The sequence below is a fragment of the Bemisia tabaci genome, chromosome 10, assembly GCF_918797505.1.
Source record: "Bemisia tabaci chromosome 10, PGI_BMITA_v3".
Classification (NCBI taxonomy): Eukaryota; Metazoa; Arthropoda; class Insecta; order Hemiptera; family Aleyrodidae; genus Bemisia; species Bemisia tabaci.
This window is the reverse complement of record NC_092802.1, coordinates 795,479-815,714: the sequence shown is the minus strand read 5'-3', so window position 1 is coordinate 815,714 and position 20,236 is coordinate 795,479. Positions and strand designations below refer to the sequence as shown.

The following is a 20,236-nucleotide window of genomic DNA, read 5'->3' as shown; positions in this document are numbered from 1 at the left end:
TTAGTCTCAATTAGCGATAATGGGATGATTATTTTCCCTCACAAGTCGCGCGTTTTGTACCTGGGTAAAAAAGTGCATAATGTATTCTAGACCCTCGAGTAATTTTTTCACGTCCTAAAAAAATCATTTGTTTTGAGCGAATATTGCGAAAGATACTATGAACGAAACTTTCTAAGCAAGGCGAACTATGAAAAAGCTCTGTTTAAGACCTGAGGAAACGGTACCTTGAACTGGGAGTTCGATTACTTGGGCGTTATAGGGCATTACACGGGGAAATGTCTGTATACTGTGGTGTTAAAGAAAATACGCCGTATGAACTTTCAGACGTTCCTAATTTTCCTCATATAAAACACGAATTTCCTGGTAAACTTGAGAATATTTTTCTCCCAATTTTTCAGATACTTTTGTTCGTGATTCCACCAAAAGTTTTTGAAAACGGGAAAATGCCATGGAAAATTATAAATACCTTTCCTCAAAATAAACACTAAATCGAAGAAAATACGTCAAATTTCGAATGTACCTACATACGGCGGTCCACCTTACCACGGCAGTATAGTACACTCGTCTCATGGTTCATATCATTGAACATTTTTTCACAATTTTTCAAATCTTCGCTCCTTCGACGTAAGGGTGTATTACAATGTCCACGTGCTTCCTGTTCTGTCGTGCTAAGGAAAAACGCCATATGAGCCTTCAGAAGTTGCCAAGTTTCGTTGGATAAAAACCGAATTTACTAGGAAAATTGTGAATATTTTTTTTCAAAAATTTCAGGCAATTTTGTACGCAATTTAATCTTAAATATCTGAACATTTCAAAGAAAAAGGTGCCTGAATGTCGTCAAAAACACTCGACTTACCTTATCTAGGGAAATTTGGCAACTCTCGATGGTTCATACGGGGTTTTCCTTAGCATGGCAGTGTTCTCTGTTTAACTTAATTCTTACTGCTCCTCACGTGAAAACAGAGGCAGAAGTACACAGAAAACAGGACCAAATATATAAACAGGGTTACTGCTTTATTTGGGGACTCCTAAACTGAAAACACGGCGAGCCTGCTAATTTATTTGCTCCCTATATTTGCATATTCTTTGTCTTGATAAAGAGGTAGATTTTCAGGGTAGTATTAGATATCCGTTCCAATACGGCCTCAAGTTTGAGAGCTTTTTTTGAGCTTGGAAGTTGATTTCAGAGAATACCAGCTCCACCATCGTGTTCTTCGCAACATTTTGCATGGGAATCACGACTTGTATCGAAAATTTCTGACACATTCAAGAGCTCTATTCAAATGTCTGCTAAGCCAACACCACGCGTTTGGACATAAAAAATGCCTGATGATCGTCAACTTGGCATTTGCGTCACCTAGTGGCATGATTTGGGCACAGTCAGAATATCTCCAACTGTCTGTTTTACAGTGCGATGAACGTTGAGTTTATTATAATCGCGAATGCTGTTTTAGCTAAAAATTGCATTATTCCGTTTATTTTACCTTTAAATGCAGAAAAAAAAAACGATGAACCTAATATTGTGTATGCTTTTTTTGGACTGATAGCATGCCGTGGATGCGCGCACTAGTATCAGGACATTCCGTCGATGATTTTTTGCCCGCGCACCTGTTCTGTCTAGCAGTTTAAGCCCATGCGTAAAATAAGCAACAGTGACTTGGTCCAAGCGCTATATTTTATTCCATGTGTAAAATTATTTTGACGATATCAAAATGAGAAAATTGAGAGAAAAGGTGTTGTTATGGTAACTCATTTTTAAATGAAATGTTACTTTCTTCTTTTGATTCATCTTTTCGAATATTCATTGGTGAATATTTGGTTTTATTTCTATCCTTAAACTTTTGATGTAAAAAACATTTTCCCCCCTTTTTTTAAAGTGAAAATATTACTTAATCTAAAAAATATTTACATTTTTAAAACGTGGCAAATATTTGTAAAATCTTTTCCAAGCAATGGCATCGATACTGATCACTGTTGTGTTGAAAGGAACTGTACAAATATGAATAAAAGAGGAAAATAACCAAAAAGCACGCAATCTTTGGTTCCAACCCATCGATCTTTTAGAGTCGAGTGCGTCCAATTTTGAGCAGTTCAGTAACAGCACAAAATGTGAAAGAAAACAAGCAGAAAAATCCAACATGAATATGTTGGAAAAGCGTGCAGAATAACTAAAATGTTGGACACATACCTACTATTTTCACGTCTTTGCTTTTTGCATCAATTGGTACTTTTTGCTAAATTTGGGAGAAAATATTGATTCATGAACGTTGAATGTAAATTGATTTTAAAGATTCCGTCCAATTATCTTGATTTTAAGCTGATATGCGGCATTTCGCACGGCCGTGATTTGGGCGAACTGCCGTGCATCGAAATCGCGTTGAGTTAATCTCTTTGGATTTCGAACTGTAACTTCTCTCCTATTCGGCCGATTTTTACAAATGAGGTCTCTTTTTATTTGTACTTTAACGGAAAGTAAGGAAAAACTCGCTAAATAGACGGAAAACAATTTTTGTGAAAATTTGGTGGATCCTGGCGTCACGGTGAATGGTTAATCGGGCGTGGAAGATAATAGGTTCGACGAGGCGACCCTCTCCTCGCCGTCTTTTATTGCCTTGCTCGAAACCTGACACCCAAAGCTATATCGGGAGATAACTGCAGTGGTTTGAGTGGATTTCTGCAAGGGCCACGGTTAGTACATGGTATAAAGAGTCACGAGGCTCATCACAGATTGCACTTGCAGTGCAAAACGCTCATTGGCTAAACAGTTTTGGCGGGAAAGAAGGTTCTAGAGTTGAGTCCTCCGAGCGTAAGAAAGCTTCTATGAGGTTTTTGTCAAATGAAATAATACGGTTTTGACAGGAAAATGTTCTCAAGGGTTCCCAATTAGCAGTTCATTCGGTTTTTTGGTAAGAGACCATCAGGGCTTGACAGTATAATGGTTCAAAGACAAGAAAACGGATCCGAGGAAAAAAATATTTGGACGGCCCGTTGAATAGCATTGGTTGATCGGTGTGCTGTACTATGGTACATCCGAGTGATTTCAAAAAGCGAGCTCTACTGGCACGCTTAAAATTAAAGTGCTTTGGAAATCATTTTTGACACTGAACGCTCGGAACGCCCTTCATATTCACAAAACGCACATTACGTTTTCCTTTAATACGTATTTTCCCCCATCAATTGAAACGAGAGTAATCCATGCAGAGTGTCCAAAAATTTCAAAATCATGAGTTGAAAAACGCTGACTCCGCGAGCTTAAATATCAGAGCTTAACGTAAAGCGGAGCGGCGTGCTGCCAGCACGAAACGTGTATGGCGCCTACAAACCTAACAGGGATACTTCACGCATTGCGCAATGCGTAAAGTATCCCTGTTAGGTTTGTAGGCGCTAGCGCGCCTGGTTGCCCGCCGCGCTGCGGAGTGCCACGGCGCTTCAAGCAACTATTTCGCAACTGAGGTGTTGCACAGTATCATATGAAATGGAAGGCGCTCCAACATATTATGACTGGCATCCCTTAAAAGTACGGAGCTTTCCTCGCAAAATAAATCTAGATACCATGCCACGAAAAGAGAGCGGTAGTCCCAAAACCCACTAACTAAGTCCTATCATCCGTATTTAATAACGTTTAGCATAATTTTTGAATTTCATTAGAGAAAAAAAAAGACTCGATTTAGGCAGAAACATTATTGAGTATAATTGAGTCTGCCGACAAGAATATTATATTTCGAATCAAGAATGAAACAGCTGAATGAAAGCTGGTTTCTGCTTGATGTAACTGACTTTTACTTTTATATAATCATATATTTTTCTTTTAACAATTATTACGTTATTTTTTTTTTTTTTTGGTTCATGAGGTAATCTCGGCGGTAAATTTGAGCATATTTCTGCTTGAATCATCACTCTTTCCTCTAATGAAGTTCAAAAATCCCGGTAGACGTCATTGAATACAGATACTAGGACTTAGTAAGTTTTTCAACTATAGCTCTTTTTTTGTCGTCGTCATTCGATTTAATTTCGTCATTTAATTTAATTTTCGAATTTAACTTCGTGCTTTCGAAAGATACCATCAATCATGATACGTCGGGATGCCTTCAATCTCGTATGATGTTGTGCCGCACCTCCGCGGCGCAATAGTAGCTCTAAGCGCCGCGGAACGCCGGCGCTGTCGCGTAGTTATCGTACACAAGAACAATTTAAGAACATTTAGCTGAGGCAAACCAAAAGGCTTATCTAGTTCAGGTATAACAAGGGGGGATTTGCGAGGCGTGCATGATCGACCATAGATTTTTCCCCATTCGAAGTTGTATGGTTAAGAATCGATTATTAAGGTGTTCGCGAACACCTTGTTTATCGATCCTTTCCCATGCACAGGTTTAAATGACAGATCAATCGATGTGTCACAATGCTGCTAGTCAAAACGCTCAAAGTATGCGCATGTAATTTTTGTCAGACATCGTCCTAAGGAAGCAGCACTGCGCATGAGCCTACATGCTGTCACTTTGTCGTTTTGCAACATTATCTCTCCGCCGAGCATTAGTCCCATCCCAAAGAGTCCGTCTTGATTAGAGCCCCGAAGAAGACCTCACTGACAAACGATAACTAAACATTTGCATTTGAAAAATTACCGGAAAATTCAGCTTTTGACACAATTTGGCAACAACCACATTTGAGTCAAAAATACTAATTACAGAAGTTGTTAAGAATTATATTTTCAACTTCGTGAAGCTTAATAAAACAACTTTAAACATTTTAAAAAATGTGAGTCACAAGGATGATGGGCCGTATGCCCGAAACGCGTCTCTTCGTTAATTAAAAATCTCCGCAAGTGAGTTTTTTTTAGAAAGATTTTAAAATCGTTTAATTAATTATCGTAACTTGTGCGGAAAATCTGCTCCCTCTTTAATAAATTCATAGAGCTTCTTGTTTATGCAAGAGAAATATGGATAAAAGAGGGCTAACTCGAGACAAGTTGCGTAAATACGTTTCCTAGTAACATCATTAGGTTGTCCTGAACAGCACACACGCAAAAATTTCATCACTGTTAGAATCCGAAATTCCTCTAAAAGTGTCTCAAGCCAACAAGCGGCAATGATGTGATTATCGAGGACTGAAGGAATTTAAAATGTCATCCCCATGTGATTTTGTTTGTAGCAAAAAAAAAAAAGCAAATACGTCTATCAACCCCTAAAGTGGACGTATTTCCGTCTGATTGGTGGGTTTTTAGTCTGCCCCCGCTATTTTAAAATCCGTCATTTAAAGCGGTTTCGCGGAACATTAAAATCCACGATACATACATATTAGAAATGCTTACGGCGTGTTATAGTCGTAGATAAACTATGTCAATTTTTAATCATCCGAACAATTTCTAAGTTGTATACGATTATTATTGACAATTTTGCAAGGAACGGAGGTGCGTGGAATACAATTTTCCGCTCCGGCGCTACTCTAGAAATTAAAATCTTGATGCTCTTTGCGTTAACACGGCAGTATATTGTCCCGTTTCCTCGAAATTCTGAGCAATGACGGATGACCACTTATCCTCTCAGAATGAAGCAGACTCCCAAAGTCCTATGTCTCATCTCGTCAGAACAGATGCTGGCATTCCCGACAGAGCACCTCATTTTTTAAGGCAGTTATTTCGGCACTTTGTTATTTTCGGTTTTTGGAGGTCTTGAATTACACGTGTTCAGTGCTTGATCTTGTGTGTAACGGTATGATTTTTCTTGTAACCCTCTCTTTGTTTCTTTGCGAATAATTTTGTCGTGTCTCTGTAATATCATCGACGTGTAAAAATCAAGTTTAAAATCGATTGGAATCGAAGTTTAATCTCCTTGTGTTGCCAACATCCTCGATCTAGTGACGCAAGAATGACTCCGGTAGAATCCTTGACCTTCTGGAATTGAGGGGAGGCGCATGTGGCGTATGTCGACGGATGAGGAAACAAAATCGCTTAAGTGACAATTTCGGCGAATAGAGCGTAGTGCTTTTGCCGCACAGAAAAAAAAAATCGTAAGCTAATGGTTTTGGTTTAATGGTTTTAACTAATGGTTTTACCGCATGAGAGTGATGTTATGACGCATAATGCATAGAAAAATTAAAAGTCTGATGAAGTTTCATTTTCGTTGCGCAAAATCGTAAGCTTGCAGATAGGCAGTTTTGTTCCTTAGCCATCTATATGTACATTGTCTTTGTCGATAGGATTTTACTTTCCACTCTCTGTTCCACGGTTTCATTATTGAAATTGACAGATACCTAAAGCGATAGACAAATGAGACAAAGTGGAAATGAGGCACTGGTATTAGTTTAAATGGCTGCTTGTCATAGACTACGGGTGAAATGATGGACCAAGATCAATAATATATATATAGTCTTTCCTGGACTGCCGTTAGTCTATTACACAACTAATTGGTTTCACCAATAGGATTGTTCCATTTTAGTTTTGTTTCCTTTGCCGATAGCCTATGCCCACCAATTTCTATAATCAGCCCGCTAGAACAGCCGTATCTCCCGTATGTTGATTATTTCGTTTTCTTTCACCTCAAACAGTTCCCTTTAAAAAATTTAATAACTTCTATTGAAGTGTCTAAGTATTCACGTGCTTGGAGGCGTAATTCATTGGATATTATCATGACTTTTTCACTTTCAATTGTGGCTTGCGATTGTGCAAAGGTACTCCTGGTACTCGTACCTGGAGATACTGACATGCGATTTGGACGAGACTTCCTAAAAAAAAAAAAAGACAAATGTTTTGTAATAGTTTGTAATTTCTCGTTCCTGGGAGGGCGGAGGGTTCCGATTTAGAATCCGAAAGTTGCCCTTTGCCTCCTGGCTGGGGGAGGGGAGGGTGTCATGACCTCTCTCAAAATTATGCCCACTCTTATTTAAGAAAGTCTTGACCAAACCGTATGTCAATAGCTGCAACCCTTCCCGAGATATTAACAAGTATCCATGCATACTTTACGCACGTCCTGTTTGATATTTCCGTGATTATAATCCATCTTTAAGAACTTAGTGCGGGTTATCTTCTGAAACGTCGAAATGCCATGTGTATTGTTGCTTGACTATTTACAACCTGTTAGTTCGTGCACGCAAAATATAATTTGCAAAGAACTAAACAAGATCAAAACTCGGATCAAGAGCAAATGTCTTGGGGTTTTCCGCCGGGCAGTTCGTCGTTTCCGAGGCGTGAATGATCGATTATTGATATCTCCCCATTTGTAACTGTGGTAAAGAATCGATTATTAAGGTGTTCGTCGGTGCGAACACCCTGTTTATCGATCATTTTCCATACTTTAATATGACAGGTCAATCAATACATCGAAACGCCATGCCACTGGTTTCCTTCACGGAAGAACATTACTACATTTCAATGTCGCCAAATTCCCCCTCGCAAATTGCATTTTTCCGAGGAAAATCTTGGGAATATCTACCCCAAACTTTCCCAGATTTTTCTCCTGATATCGTGACAAAATCAGAAAAATTTGAGGAAAAATTGCACCGATGCATTCTCGTAAAGCATCTAATGGACATGTTGCAAACTTTTGCCTAAGAGCAAAAATAAGAGTTGTTTCTATCAGTAGGTAATTGTCTTAAAAAGCACGATGAGCGCTTTGGCAAAGTTTGAAATGCACTCCTAATTTCACAATCTGCGTCAGAACTTTGCGTTTTTTCGAGCTTCCCACTTCAAATACGATACTACAACATAAGTGAACATTTCGCTCGAGAAGTCGCAGTTGTTCCATTCAACCTTTCCGCAATAGTAATGCCCAACACTTCCGCGCGCAAATCGCAATCGGGAGCACAAGGTCAACGAAAGCAGATCCTTATCAACGCGAAGAAATCGTGAATGTAAACTGGCATGGTTGCTAACAAATGTTTAGAATTTCGTTTTGCGGATTGGTGTCGGCCATGTTAATATTGTGTAGTATCCTAGTGCAAAGGGGTTGGATCGAACTACACCTCTGACGAAATGTTCACCTGTGCCGTGAAATCGCTTTTGAAGCGGGAAGGTAAAAAAAAACGCAAATTTCTTACTCAGATTGTGAAATTAGCAATGCATTTCAAACTTTGCCAATACACTCATCGTGATTTTTTAGACATTTTATTGATAGAAACAAGAATTGTGCTTGCTTGAGCAAAAGTTTGCAACAGCTTATTGTTTGGATCAATTTTGCAACCTTGAAATGGAGTCTCGTTTCTTCGTGTGGGAAGCGACGTGTTCTGCTACTCTACCGTCCTAAGGAAAAACGCCGTATGAGCCTTCAGGCGTTGCCAAATCTCCTCTGGAAAATCATTATTTTTCCGGAAAATTTTTGAATACTTTTCTGCCAATTTCTCAAATGATTTTGTCTGTAATTTGATCTAAAGTGTCTATTGACTTCAAGGAAAAATACTCATAATTTTCCTCAAAAATGAACATTTTATGGAAGGAAATTTGGCAACTCTCGAATGTTCATACGGCGTTCTTCCTTAGCACGGCAGTACTATATGACATTGCTCACCCTCATTTGGCAAGAGTCACTGAGGATGGAAAATTTAAATCGGCAATTGTTTCCACATTCACTAGACGTGGCTCCGGGTGACTTTCATAGTTCCCCTTGTCTCCAATCGACCCCTGGTAATCACCGCCTCTGCACAGTGGTGTAGCGTGCTTTGCGATAAATCGATTGATCCTCCGTTTAAACCCATTGAAAAGGATCGATAAACATGGTGATTGCAACGAGCGCCTCAATAACCGATCTTTTACTTTAGCTTTAAATGGGGAAATATGGATAATCGATCATTCCCGCCCCGCCCTTGCATCTGCAGTCAGGAGAAGGTCATGGAACATGCTTGCCCATAGTTTGCTCCAACGTCAGACATCAGAGTTTTTTTGCGGATAGGATTAAAACACTGGTATTGCGCTACAAAAAAAACAGTTGAAAAAGATCGAAAGTGCGTCGGATTGTGATCTTGGGTGCCTATTCACATGACCTAGGTCTACTGCTGTTCATTTTTACATTGCGAAGGCTGTAACTACGCCTAGAAATCGGACCAGCGGTTTGATGATTCAAGACTAAAAATAAGGACAAAAAAGAGCTTTTCACAGTTCTGATCTAACATTCTTGTTTTTTTATTCTTACGAATCGGGATCTTTGGTGGAATTTACTCTCTAAACTTTTTAAAAGTTTCGACAAAAAAAGGAAAGTAGGCCACATCAAAACTAGAAAAAGTGAATTTACTGAAAGGTAGATAGTACCAGGAAGTGTATGATTTGCCTTTTTCCACAACAACTGTGGCTTTCAAAAAATATTTGAAGTCAAACCATTAAACTGTTTTGATCCACAGTGCATTAATCCAAATGGGATGTAAATTGGTAAAAAAAGCTCAGATCAAAAAAGTACAGATCCAGTTTTCCTCATAGAGAATCTACGAAATAATATTGACTTTGACTTTTGAAATTTTCGGGATCAATGACACTGGGCCTGAGCTATTGTTTGAATTTTACCTCAAAAAACAATAATGGCGTAGTTGCAGTTTTTGTGGTCCCGTGAAAATAAGAAAACATGACTTTGTGCTGTAGATGCTGTAGTTTTACCTTCACCATTTCACTTGAATTATCCTCTTCTATCTGCTACGGGGTGTAAAATGTAGCCGTATGTAGCTTTGCTAAACAATAAAATCAACCCGCTTGCTTGGAATAGCTAATATCTTCGTTTTTCTATGGAAATTTTAAGAATTACATGTGAAAAATCCGCCTAGGTAATGAAAGAGCCCGGCAACGACACTTTTTACTGAATAAGAAGAATCAGTGTGCCTCTAAGAAATAGTTTTCCTTGAATCAAGAACTTTGTTGCTTAATTTAAGCACTTTTTCGCTTAACCCAAACATGTTTTCCTCGTCTTGAGAAATAATAAACTTGAATCTAGATGAAAAAAATTCTTAGCTGTAAATTCAAGAATCGTCATACTTTAGCCAAACATAGTTTTTTCAGTGATTCCTACGTGAATAAAAAAAAACTTCTCAAAAATGCAAATTTGAGAAACCATTACGAGTACATATTTTTAAATCCTATTGTGCTCCTTGCAACATTAAGGTTTTAAGAAGGATACATTTTTGAGTTAGACGATGGCTATTTGAAAGAGCATTATAGGATTTTGAAGAATACATCTGCTCACATCTGCTTTTTTAATTATTTCCTAAATTTACCACTTTTTAGGGTGTCCGTGGAACATAGTTCCTTCTAGCACAAATACGTCCGTATACCCACGTAAAAAAGGCCGTCAATTTTTTATCATCTACTGCTGTCTCACAACTGTCATGTGTTACAAATATAACAAAGCCAGCAGTTCTATTTTTAGCTGAATCAGTCACTTTGTTTGAACTACATTGGTCAACCTTTAAAGGATGATCGATTTCAAGAACTTGCGTGACACTGCTGCTCTCCTCGGTAACAGTGCAGACATGTCAGTTGAAGAAATTCTCATTTTAAATGACATCTCAACTTTTCCAAATCCTCTCGTATGTGTATGAGCGACCTTGGATTTGAAAACCATAAGTTTCACGGATGCGATAAAAAAATCCTTCTTCTGCCTCACTAGTTTGCGCACGGGATTTCTTAAAAAAATGAGTGGGGAACACCAGCTTTTGCAGTGAAATATATTTACTGAGTCTATTGTCAGTGGGTCGTGGATTTGTCTTCTGAGAAACATCTCGTTTTTTCTCAGGTTCCCTCACAAAAAGTCAGAAAATTTGACGTCCAATAGCTGCAATAGGCTTGTCACCGCCTCTCTGTCTCGCGACACGCCGGAGGGATCTTCAAAGCAAGTGTCAGAAATAAGAACATGTATGAAAACATTCCACTGAACATGCATCCGTCGCTTAATGCGCATGTATGAGCACGCATGCAACGGAACGGATAAATTTCAAAGCGAGAGCATTATTCTTCAGTTCGTTTTATGGCTGTTGGACTTTGAGGATGGCCGCTATCGCCCCAGCTGCAGCTATTGTCCTAGCTACACACGTCTTTCTCCTACAGGTAAACATTTCCATTGCGCTTTTAAAATTTCCATCGCGCTTTTAAAATTTTCATCGCGCTTTTAAAATTTCCATCGCGCTTTTAAAAGTTCCATCGCGCTTTTAAAATTTCCCTCTTCAAATTCAACAGGCTAGCCAGAAATCCGCGATACCTCGGTTTGTGACGTTCAAAATTCCCTTTCAGGTTTTACCTCAACCGAGAAAAACAATTCGATCGCATTCAGCAAAAAGGGACCAGCGTGATTACAGTGTTGTAAAAATGTTGCTTCTGCATAGTTTTTAAAAAAAATCTTCCAGAAAAGCAAACGCTTTTTTCTTCCCACTAAGAAATTGTCAACTTTAAAGGAAAATATACATTAAGTATGTTTAAAAAAGAAGAAGTTGCACGATGTTGAAAACACTGTAATCGCCCTAGTTCCTTTTTGCTGAATGCGATACAATTGTATTATGTTTTTTTCGGCGCCGGCTGTGAAACCAGGTCTTTGTTCGTTTAATTTGACCTCGAAGTATTCGATGAAAATATTTTCAACCCCCTATACTTTCATTTTAAGGGGTATTTTGGGTGGGGAAAGGGCACTAGCCCATTTTTTAGTATTTTCAAATAGTGAAAGTATGTTTTGACCTCACATCTAATAATGACAATTAAAATATCTTGGCTTGATCATTTTTTTTCTTAGGAAAACCCATATTTTTTATCGTGGAGGAGTTCTAGGGAACTGGCTCATTTTCAATCGGCGGCTTTAAGCTTTCTAAAAACCAGTTTTAAGAAACTAAAATTTTACTTGAAAAAGGTAATCGATATCTATTACCGTTTCAACATTACTGTTAAAAGTGATGGAAAATGGGTGTATTATGCATTCATTTTAGAGGGTAAATGCATACATTGTAAATTGTGGCGGTGTTGAAGCTCGGAAAAAAGAGCCTAAAATAAATTTTTTTTAAAAAAAAAAAATTGAGTCACAAAAAAAAGTAGCGGAAAAGTAGGTCTTACCGGAAGTTCTCATCAACGAACATGCATTTTGACCTGATAGCATGTCTAATATCAAAGAGTAATGAACTCTATAGCATGGTGCATTACCCTTTCCGTTGATCATAACGAGATGACGTTATACTTCCAGTCTAATAATAGGGTTTTCAGCCGCTTTTCCTTTATTTCTTCATGTACAAAGACGAATCTCCTTTCTTAAAAAAATGTTTACAAAACTTGTTTTAATAAAAGTAAATATTGATCTATGAATTGTATAAAGTTGAATTACCGATTTATTTTTGGGGGTTAAATACATTCTCTTCTTTTAATTTTTACTTCAACTTTTTTGTGTCTTACTTGAAGAAAAATTGTCTCTGGATTTTATTCAGGAAATATTTTAATTCGAAGAAAAAGCATGTTTGATATCGAAGACAAAGTCAAAATTTACTATTCAAGTTTGTTCGGCTAAAATATTTTTGGTGAGAAAGGAAATTTCTTTTTTTTTTCATTTTTATTTTAAATTTCTATGTTTCTATTTCACTTGCTTTTCTTAAAATTGTTCAATTCGAAGAAAATTAGTCATCGATGACAAGGTCAATATTTTCTACATTGAAAAAAATCCTCCTCTCAGAAATTTTTCCTTCGAGCCAAGGAGAAAAATTATTTTAGCTCAAAGCATTCTGTTAGGCAGATTTTTTTTTTTTTTTTTAAATTTATGAAAAATCTTTCCACTGATCTAAAACATGGTTTTCAGACATTTTGTCCGTATTTCCTCGAGTGATTACTATGGCAGGGTAAAAATACCACAAATTCAGGGCAAAAAAAAAACACTTAATTTTGCTGAAAAAAGCCGTCGAGGATAAATAATTTCTCGATGAAACACACGTTTCATTTGATCAAGAAAGGGACTTGCCGATTTTCCAAGAAAAAAAACTGTGAATAAACATAATTTCATAAAGTGTGCGTCAAAGTTGAAGATTTTTTCTTATCCTTTTACGTCAATCGTCGATTTGAACTTTCAAAGTCCTCCGGAACGCACCCACCAAAAAAATTGTGCGCAGGAAGAGGAAGCTAATCGCAGGCGTACATGTAAACATTTAAAATCCTCGTGGTTCTGTTTTGGTAGTTCAGTAGAAGAACCATCCAGATACGAACATGGTGCCATTTTCTCCACGTGCGATTTCATCAATACTGTTAATAATTTTAAAGGTAATACGATCAGATACTTCTAACTTTTCGATCTCCAGCCACGGAATTTTATCAAACCGGGTATGAAAATGCGTATGAATTTCGTTTTGGAGGGTGAACGAGACTAATTTTAAGACTAAGACACAAGAAAAAAATTATTGTGAATCTGCAGTCTAGACTCTTCAAACATTTTACAAGAAAATTGCTCTTTGCCTCAATCGGATTTTTGCTTGATTTGTAAGGAAATCTGTTCTAAATAAAATACTTGGCTCTCAATTCAAGCAAAAATCCAGTTGAATCGATTGTATTTTCTCTTGTCAAATTTTTTAGGAGTTTGGACTCTGAGTCCAAGAGTCTTTTTTCCATTTAAAGATTCCAAAATAATAATCCATATTTTTAATTAAAAACTGTTAAGCTCTTACATCCACTAGGCATTTTTGCCCGAAATTAGGTCACTGCTAGGAAACCTTTAAATGAATTAATTTTGACTTATTTTAGTCTAAATAAATTGTTGTGAGCAACGGCTTCAGCTGAATATATCAGAGCTAGGGCATATTTCCGGTCTTCATTGCTTCTGCTTCATTTCAAAATTGTTGCATTTTTTGTAAATTTTTAACATTCTTATTTTACCAGAAAAATAAAAACTAATGGGTAAACAAGGCTAAAAACAGAAACATAAAAGATCTGATTAGAACGTTATAAAAAAGCCTTATTTACCCATTTTTTTGTTTTTTTTTTATTAAATTATTTGGGTTATCTTCATGTACCATCTTCATTTTTTTTATTGCGAGTTTTTGATTGATGCATAGAATGGGGGATATTGCAAATAATAAATGAATTGCTAATAGGTCTGGTACGCCTCCTGGAAGGTAGTCAAAAATGTTGTCTCCCTTGAAGTATGGTCTACATCTTCTAGAAAAGTACCACAAATTCTTTTCCTCCGGATCAACATAGGTTCAGCCGCCACAGTACTTTTTTTCAAAGAAATATTACTTCGTCATCTCTTAAAAACTAATTTTTTTAAATTACAAAGACAACTTATGCGATTGATAAACACCCTCACATAAAAAATTGTGTCATGAAAAAAAAAAAAAAAATAAAAATTATACCTTTAATTTAAATAATTTTTTTCTTTAATTCAAAAGTAATTTTGTTTTAATTGGGAAAAAAAGTTTGTAACTATTATTTATCATTGAAGCTTTCTTATCCTCACTTTCTCATATGATTTTTATTTTTAGACAATCCACTCACAGCCTACAGACCGCATGAATGCGGTCTCGTCCGTCGGCGAGTTAGATCTCGACAAATTCGTGCTGGAGCCGGAAAACCTCGGAGCAACCGACGGAGATACCCCCGGCAGAAACCACCCCGAAAAAACGGATGCACATGCATATTTAAACGACGAAAAAGAACCCGTCCGGCATGCCTACCATTCAAGCACGGAGCCAGTCGCACCGAAGGGATCAACGTCCAGACGACGTGAAGATGACGTCGCGTCCGTCAACAATTCAGACGAGTCGGCCATGAATTTAGACGATGGCGAGAGAGGCGAAACTCTGCGGAGACGAATGCTCTTCTCTGATGACGGAGGTGATAGCCGAAGCCAATGGCAGTCCAGGTTGCTCACCTGGGGCACCAGCCCCAAGAAAAGGAGGAAGCAGCGATTTTCCTGGCCCCTCGTTTTCTCGGAATTTGAAGATTGAGTTGATTTATGCATCTCCTTACATTCTCATTCATCCTAACTATTAAACTTTTGATTTATCAGTTAATCAGAGTAATGTGCGCAATGCACCACTAGACAAGGTACGAATTGAAGCATTCTGATACATGTTTCTTAACCAGAATTTTACGTAGAGCACGATTCTTTCATCGAATATTACAGAAATCTAACTAAGATATCAATGTTTTAATTTTACATCGGTTACTCTCCGTTGCCCAGTCACAAGGAACACAATACTCTACGTGAGTCAAATCGCGCAGTACAACGGTTTCGGCAGGCTTCTCAATCAAACATTGTTCATTTCCCATCCTTTATTGTTTGAAGTGTAAACAATTTGCTATGGCTGAGCCGTAGCGTCATGATTGAGATTGCCATATTTTCGTATCGCAAAGACTGCTACGGTACCGTTTAGTTTGCGATGTGAATTAGGCCATTGTGTTTTCATGAGCGGGAGGTTTGAATTTACGGCTTTAAAGAACATTGAGTATCTTGGTTAGGAGTCTTCTTCTTCTTCTCTCCTTCCACTACTGACGCATAGCCCTGTGTGGCAGTTCATCCAGTATCGAGCACAATAAATTATATAAATATTAAAAATCTAAAAATCACTAAAAATAAAGGGCTCGTCAAATCTATTAAAACATCATAAAATCTTCAATCATCATCAGAGTTAGGAGTCACTTTCAGTAATTTTCGTTGCACGAATCGTGTTCTGTGTTAAATTTTGGTCAAGAAACTTGTTTCAGAATGCTAAACTGCGTACCTTGTCTAGCGGTCTATTTATTTTATATTTTCATTTACAGAAACTGTGTCAGTTTATCTGAGAAGAGGAGTAAGCAGCGATTTCCGTGGCTTCTCATTTTCTCGGAATTTTAAGATTAAGTTTATATATGTTAATTTAAGTGTTTTAATAATACAAAATTATCATAATAAAAGATCGTCATGTCATGTAGAATCACTGTAAAATTCCTTTGCCTTTCATTTTGCCGTATAGGCAACATCCATACGTGCGAGCGTGAAGAGTCATATTTTCAAAATCACAATCGATCGATTGTTTTATAGCTTCGATTGAGCCGGTGAAGGATATTTTGAACCTATCGGACTCCCAAAAGAATCATGATGAGCATTCAGTCCTGGGATCCACTCCTCAAGAGACAATGTGAATCATGTCCAGTGTGATTTCTGATATTGTAAAGTATTTCTTTGGGAACCAAAAGGTAAAGAAGACCAAAAAAGATGGCTTTTCCGACTTCACTCATGCACACGCACCCTGGGTGTCACATATGTACTGCACGGTTTCTTTTTTCGGGCGAGCAGTGGCAGATATCAATATTATATTGTAGCGTTAAAACGCTAGTAAATGGTAAATCAAGACAAACCCGAGCTCTCAAAGTAAAAAACTGACTAAGTTACAGAGTTTTGAAAGAGGCAAGTCGATCTGACCTCTCTAGAATGTTTAGCATTTTTTTCCGGGAAGAAAACAAAGATGTAAAGATTCAAATGGTTTTATCAAATCAACTTTACAGAATCGTACCGAGCTTACTACCATCCAAGAAATGAAAGATTGGAAATTTCAATGAAATACTTCATGAAATTTCACGAGGCTGTGAAATATTTCATATTTTTCAGGGACTAGAGTATGCAACCCGCAACACAGTATCACAAGCGCCATGGGACGTTAAGAAATTTCCGTCGCCATTTTATTTTCTTGCAGAGAATGTGCTTGTTAAAATGTTTAAATGTGTTAATGTGTAAATGTTTTGCAATATTGTTTGGATATATTTAGGTTTTGTGTATGAAGTCTCCCTTTGGGCAAAACTGGTTCTGAACGAAGAAAACCATGTGCCCGCAGATGCGGTAAATTTGAATTCACGCGAATGAGACTACGGAAATCAGGCATCCAGGAGTGAATTTAATATTTTTACAACGTGCTCCTCATGATTTTTTGGTAGATTTGAACCTAAGAATTTCATTAATTTACGTTTTTTAAGAGTGCCAGACGCAAGTTTTTTGCGAATGACGCACTGAAATCACCAACGAATTCAACCGTGCGCAAAAGCTTCATCAAGAGCATAAAAAAACAATGAAACAGTTTTCATTGTAGGAACCATCTCCTTGTAAAAGCTTTCCCACTCGTTTAATTACTATTTTCTGCGTGTTATTAATTTTTTTTTACTTTTAAATTCTCGAAATCGCTGGGGTTATTCAACGATGTGGAGCGAATATTTTCCGTGGAACATGGATTATGACGATAGACACGACCCCTGTGATCACGTGTACGGTAGTTATTAGGCCCAAAACACACGTGTAAACCCGCGTTCAACATGAAAATATCAAGGTCGATGTGCGTTTTCCTGATGTGAAGCCAGATCACACGCTGAATATCGAGAGCTGAATATATCTGAATGAGTTATATAGAACGCAAACCAGGTAAATCACAAACCTCGAAGAAAATCGGAACTGTTGGATGGTGATAGGATAAATCGTAAACTCGGGGTTGATGGATCCCTCTAACTACTGATCATCACTCTGTCAAACTGCTGCCCAAGCTCATTGTTTATATTTAGCACTCTTTTAACCTATTGACTCCAAATCAAAATGCAATACATTTTTTATCTTCGACTTGATTTTTAATTTGTTAAGGTGGTTCTAATCATCAAAAAAGTGGCGAAAGGTAATTATGCAATATTATTTTAAGTATACCCTTTTTAAATCTACTTTACCTACCCTCCTAACCTAACCTAACCTAGAATAATCCTAAAGTCACTAACTTCATCCTAAAAGCGGCTGATACATACGTAGGTATACATAAGTAAAAAATGGAGGTTTGTAGGTATGTGCGGAAGATGGCGTTGATTCATTAGCCAAACAAGTGTCTGATTGGGCTTCTTCTGAGAGAAGATAGCACAGATGAAGCAAATGACGCGATGAAGGACGTATGGTTAAAATGGCGCAAAGTAACCTTTTCAATTTTCAGAGAGCCGCTGAAAACTGTATTTTTTTTGGCATGATGTACGTATTTGTTTTTGAGCTGACGCGACGTTTAAATTACCTCCCAGGACTAGTGTGACGTGGTCTGAAAATTGCAAATGTCAATGTTATTTGGCGGACTTCTAAGAAGGAAAAATGGATCTATGCGCCTCTTTATTCCTAAATTTTTTTATACCGTCACAAATCCCATCATAATTGGACCGAGTTTATCAGAAAGGAACCAACCCACATTTTCGAACAAATCGAGTCAATAATGTTTTTGAGTTCCACTAGCCGTATATATTTTCTCTTGCCAAAAACTGACAGCTGAAGAACAGAAAGTAGTTTGTGGAAAGAGGGGCTAAAGTTAATTTTCTACATTGATCCTTATGCAGAAACAAAAACTCAAACACATCTTTTTATCAGTTTCGACTTATTGTCAATATTCGTCGGTTCCTTTATGATGAACTCGCTCCAAATTATACTTCTTCCCTAACGATTCAGTCGTATAACTTGGTAACTTTTTTGAAGATACTGACGTTTTTCTTTTATTTACTTAATTTTTTTGTTGTTTTTTGTGTGTGCCTCGATTTACCATGATGCCATACTTTAAAGCGAATTTTTCGCGTAGAAAGTCATCAAAAATAATGATCGTAACGATACGTTCTGCTCAGACCGTCACTAAAATAAGCAGAATAATCAATCGAAATTTGACGCGCTGTGGGTTGCAGAGTCATCAGCACGAAGGCGTTTTTTCCTCATTTATCATCAAGTTCCAAACAACAAACCTTAAAATAAGATCGGTAAAAACTGGAAACATGCGTAAATAAGGCTGAGATATTTAGTAGTTACGTGATAGCAACTGAGGACAGGTCACCAATTATTTATTTTTTTTTAATTCCCTCTTTTTTTGAAGTTTAAATCGAGTCTGTCAAAGCTTTAAATGTCTTGTCATATATCAGTGTCGTGTATTCTATGAATTACCAGCCTTATCCACCCCATGCTCATAATTTTCACGTTTATCACCAAATAAATTCCAATTTGGACATAATTTCCTTCTTTCTCAGGGTTTTTTGTGAGAAGTAGAGTTGGACTCTCGCATTATGTGGAAAAACCCCACCATTACGGTCTCAACTTTGAGAGCTTTTTTTGAGCTTAAGAGTTCATTGCAGTGAAAGTCAGCGGCACCATCAAGTTCCTGGCGAAATTTTACACTAGTAAAATACTGTAATTGCAAATCCGCGTGACGTGCAACAGTTTTACTCTCACATAAGGAAAAAACACGGTATATTTGTAGTTCAACGACCTTAATGAAATTGAAAAGAGGGCGAATTTCTCTATAAAAGCACCTTTAACCTCAAAAGCTATTATTTGGTCACAATCAAAGACATAAGACGGAGTGCTCGTATCTAAAAGCACGGGGAAAAAGTGAAGCCTGGTTTGGCGCTGGGTGCTTGTGTGAGTGTGTAAATGAGCGCGGGAATCCATGGCGGCAAACGGAAATTTGATTTAAACTTGTCCTCTTAATTTTTCAATATTTCTTCTTCGAAACGTATTTTAAATGCCTAAAACAAATATATTAAGAAAGTTGGGACTGCGTCCTATTATATTACACCGACCCTTGCTTGGTAATAGGCAGTAATCTCAGATAAAGTTAGTTTTTCTTCTGCTCATGGTGGTTCTGCAGGTTCAAACAGGTCGTTACAGTCTAGATGACCGTCACTCCCAAATGAAATTAATCGGTCGACGACGGACCAAAGCTAACCTAAAGTTAAAGAAATATGAGTGGGTAAGTGAATTTGGGCAAAAATCAACCTAGGATACTTTGTTTCCGCAATTATTTTATTCAGTTCCCGCCCTACATTTGAATTCAAACTTGTCCCGATTTCGCCGCCAATCCTCTAGCCAATAGTAGAGGTGGTTGAAAAGAAGCTTCATGTTTTGCTTTTAGCCCTCCGTCTTTATGTCTTTGGTCACAATGCATACAAGAAATCTTTTCTGTAACCGTGGTTTGGAACAAAATGTAATGGAGTCAAATCAATGGAATGGTATTTTGTACATTACGTCGTTCCTTTGTTGTAAGGGCGTATCTCTTTTTTCACATCAGCCCCGGAAAGCATGGATTTACAAGTAAAACACGGGAAATCGAATGGAAACTCTTATGGAAATCGAGATACGCCTTTACGTCAGAGGAAATACGTCAAAAGCCCACGACGAGGTATTGAGAATGTCAAAATATCGAAAATTTGTACCAGGCGCACTGATGTTGTTTGTGTCACGCAATGTAGGTAAAATTGATTTTGACCATGTAAACTTTTTTTTGTTGTTTGCAACTATAGGTTTGCCGATCATGATATGTTCAAAAAATTTAACTCTGGTCA

The 20,236-nt window shown here is 37.5% G+C and overlaps 1 protein-coding gene across 1 annotated transcript; it reads left to right on the top strand.

Annotated features, from left to right (window-relative positions):
• Nucleotides 1-10,526: 10,526 nt before the first annotated feature.
• LOC109038295 (uncharacterized) lies at nucleotides 10,527-16,514 on the top strand. Its single transcript, XM_019053317.2, has 2 exons — nucleotides 10,527-11,014; nucleotides 14,407-16,514. Exons 1-2 carry the CDS (start codon nucleotides 10,871-10,873, stop codon nucleotides 14,869-14,871), a joined length of 609 nt encoding a protein of 202 aa, XP_018908862.2. The 5' UTR covers nucleotides 10,527-10,870; the 3' UTR covers nucleotides 14,872-16,514.
• Nucleotides 16,515-20,236: the final 3,722 nt, after the last annotated feature.

What these genes read in the sequence shown, in the direction of transcription:
- LOC109038295 (XM_019053317.2), top strand. Translation starts at nt 10,871, where the DNA reads ATGAGCACGCATGCAACGGAACGGATAAATTTCAAAGCGAGAGCATTA. An exon ending in CACACGTCTTTCTCCTACAG is followed by an intron (nt 11,015 to 14,406) that starts GTAAACATTTCC and finishes TTTTATTTTTAG; the next exon opens with ACAATCCACTCACAGCCTAC.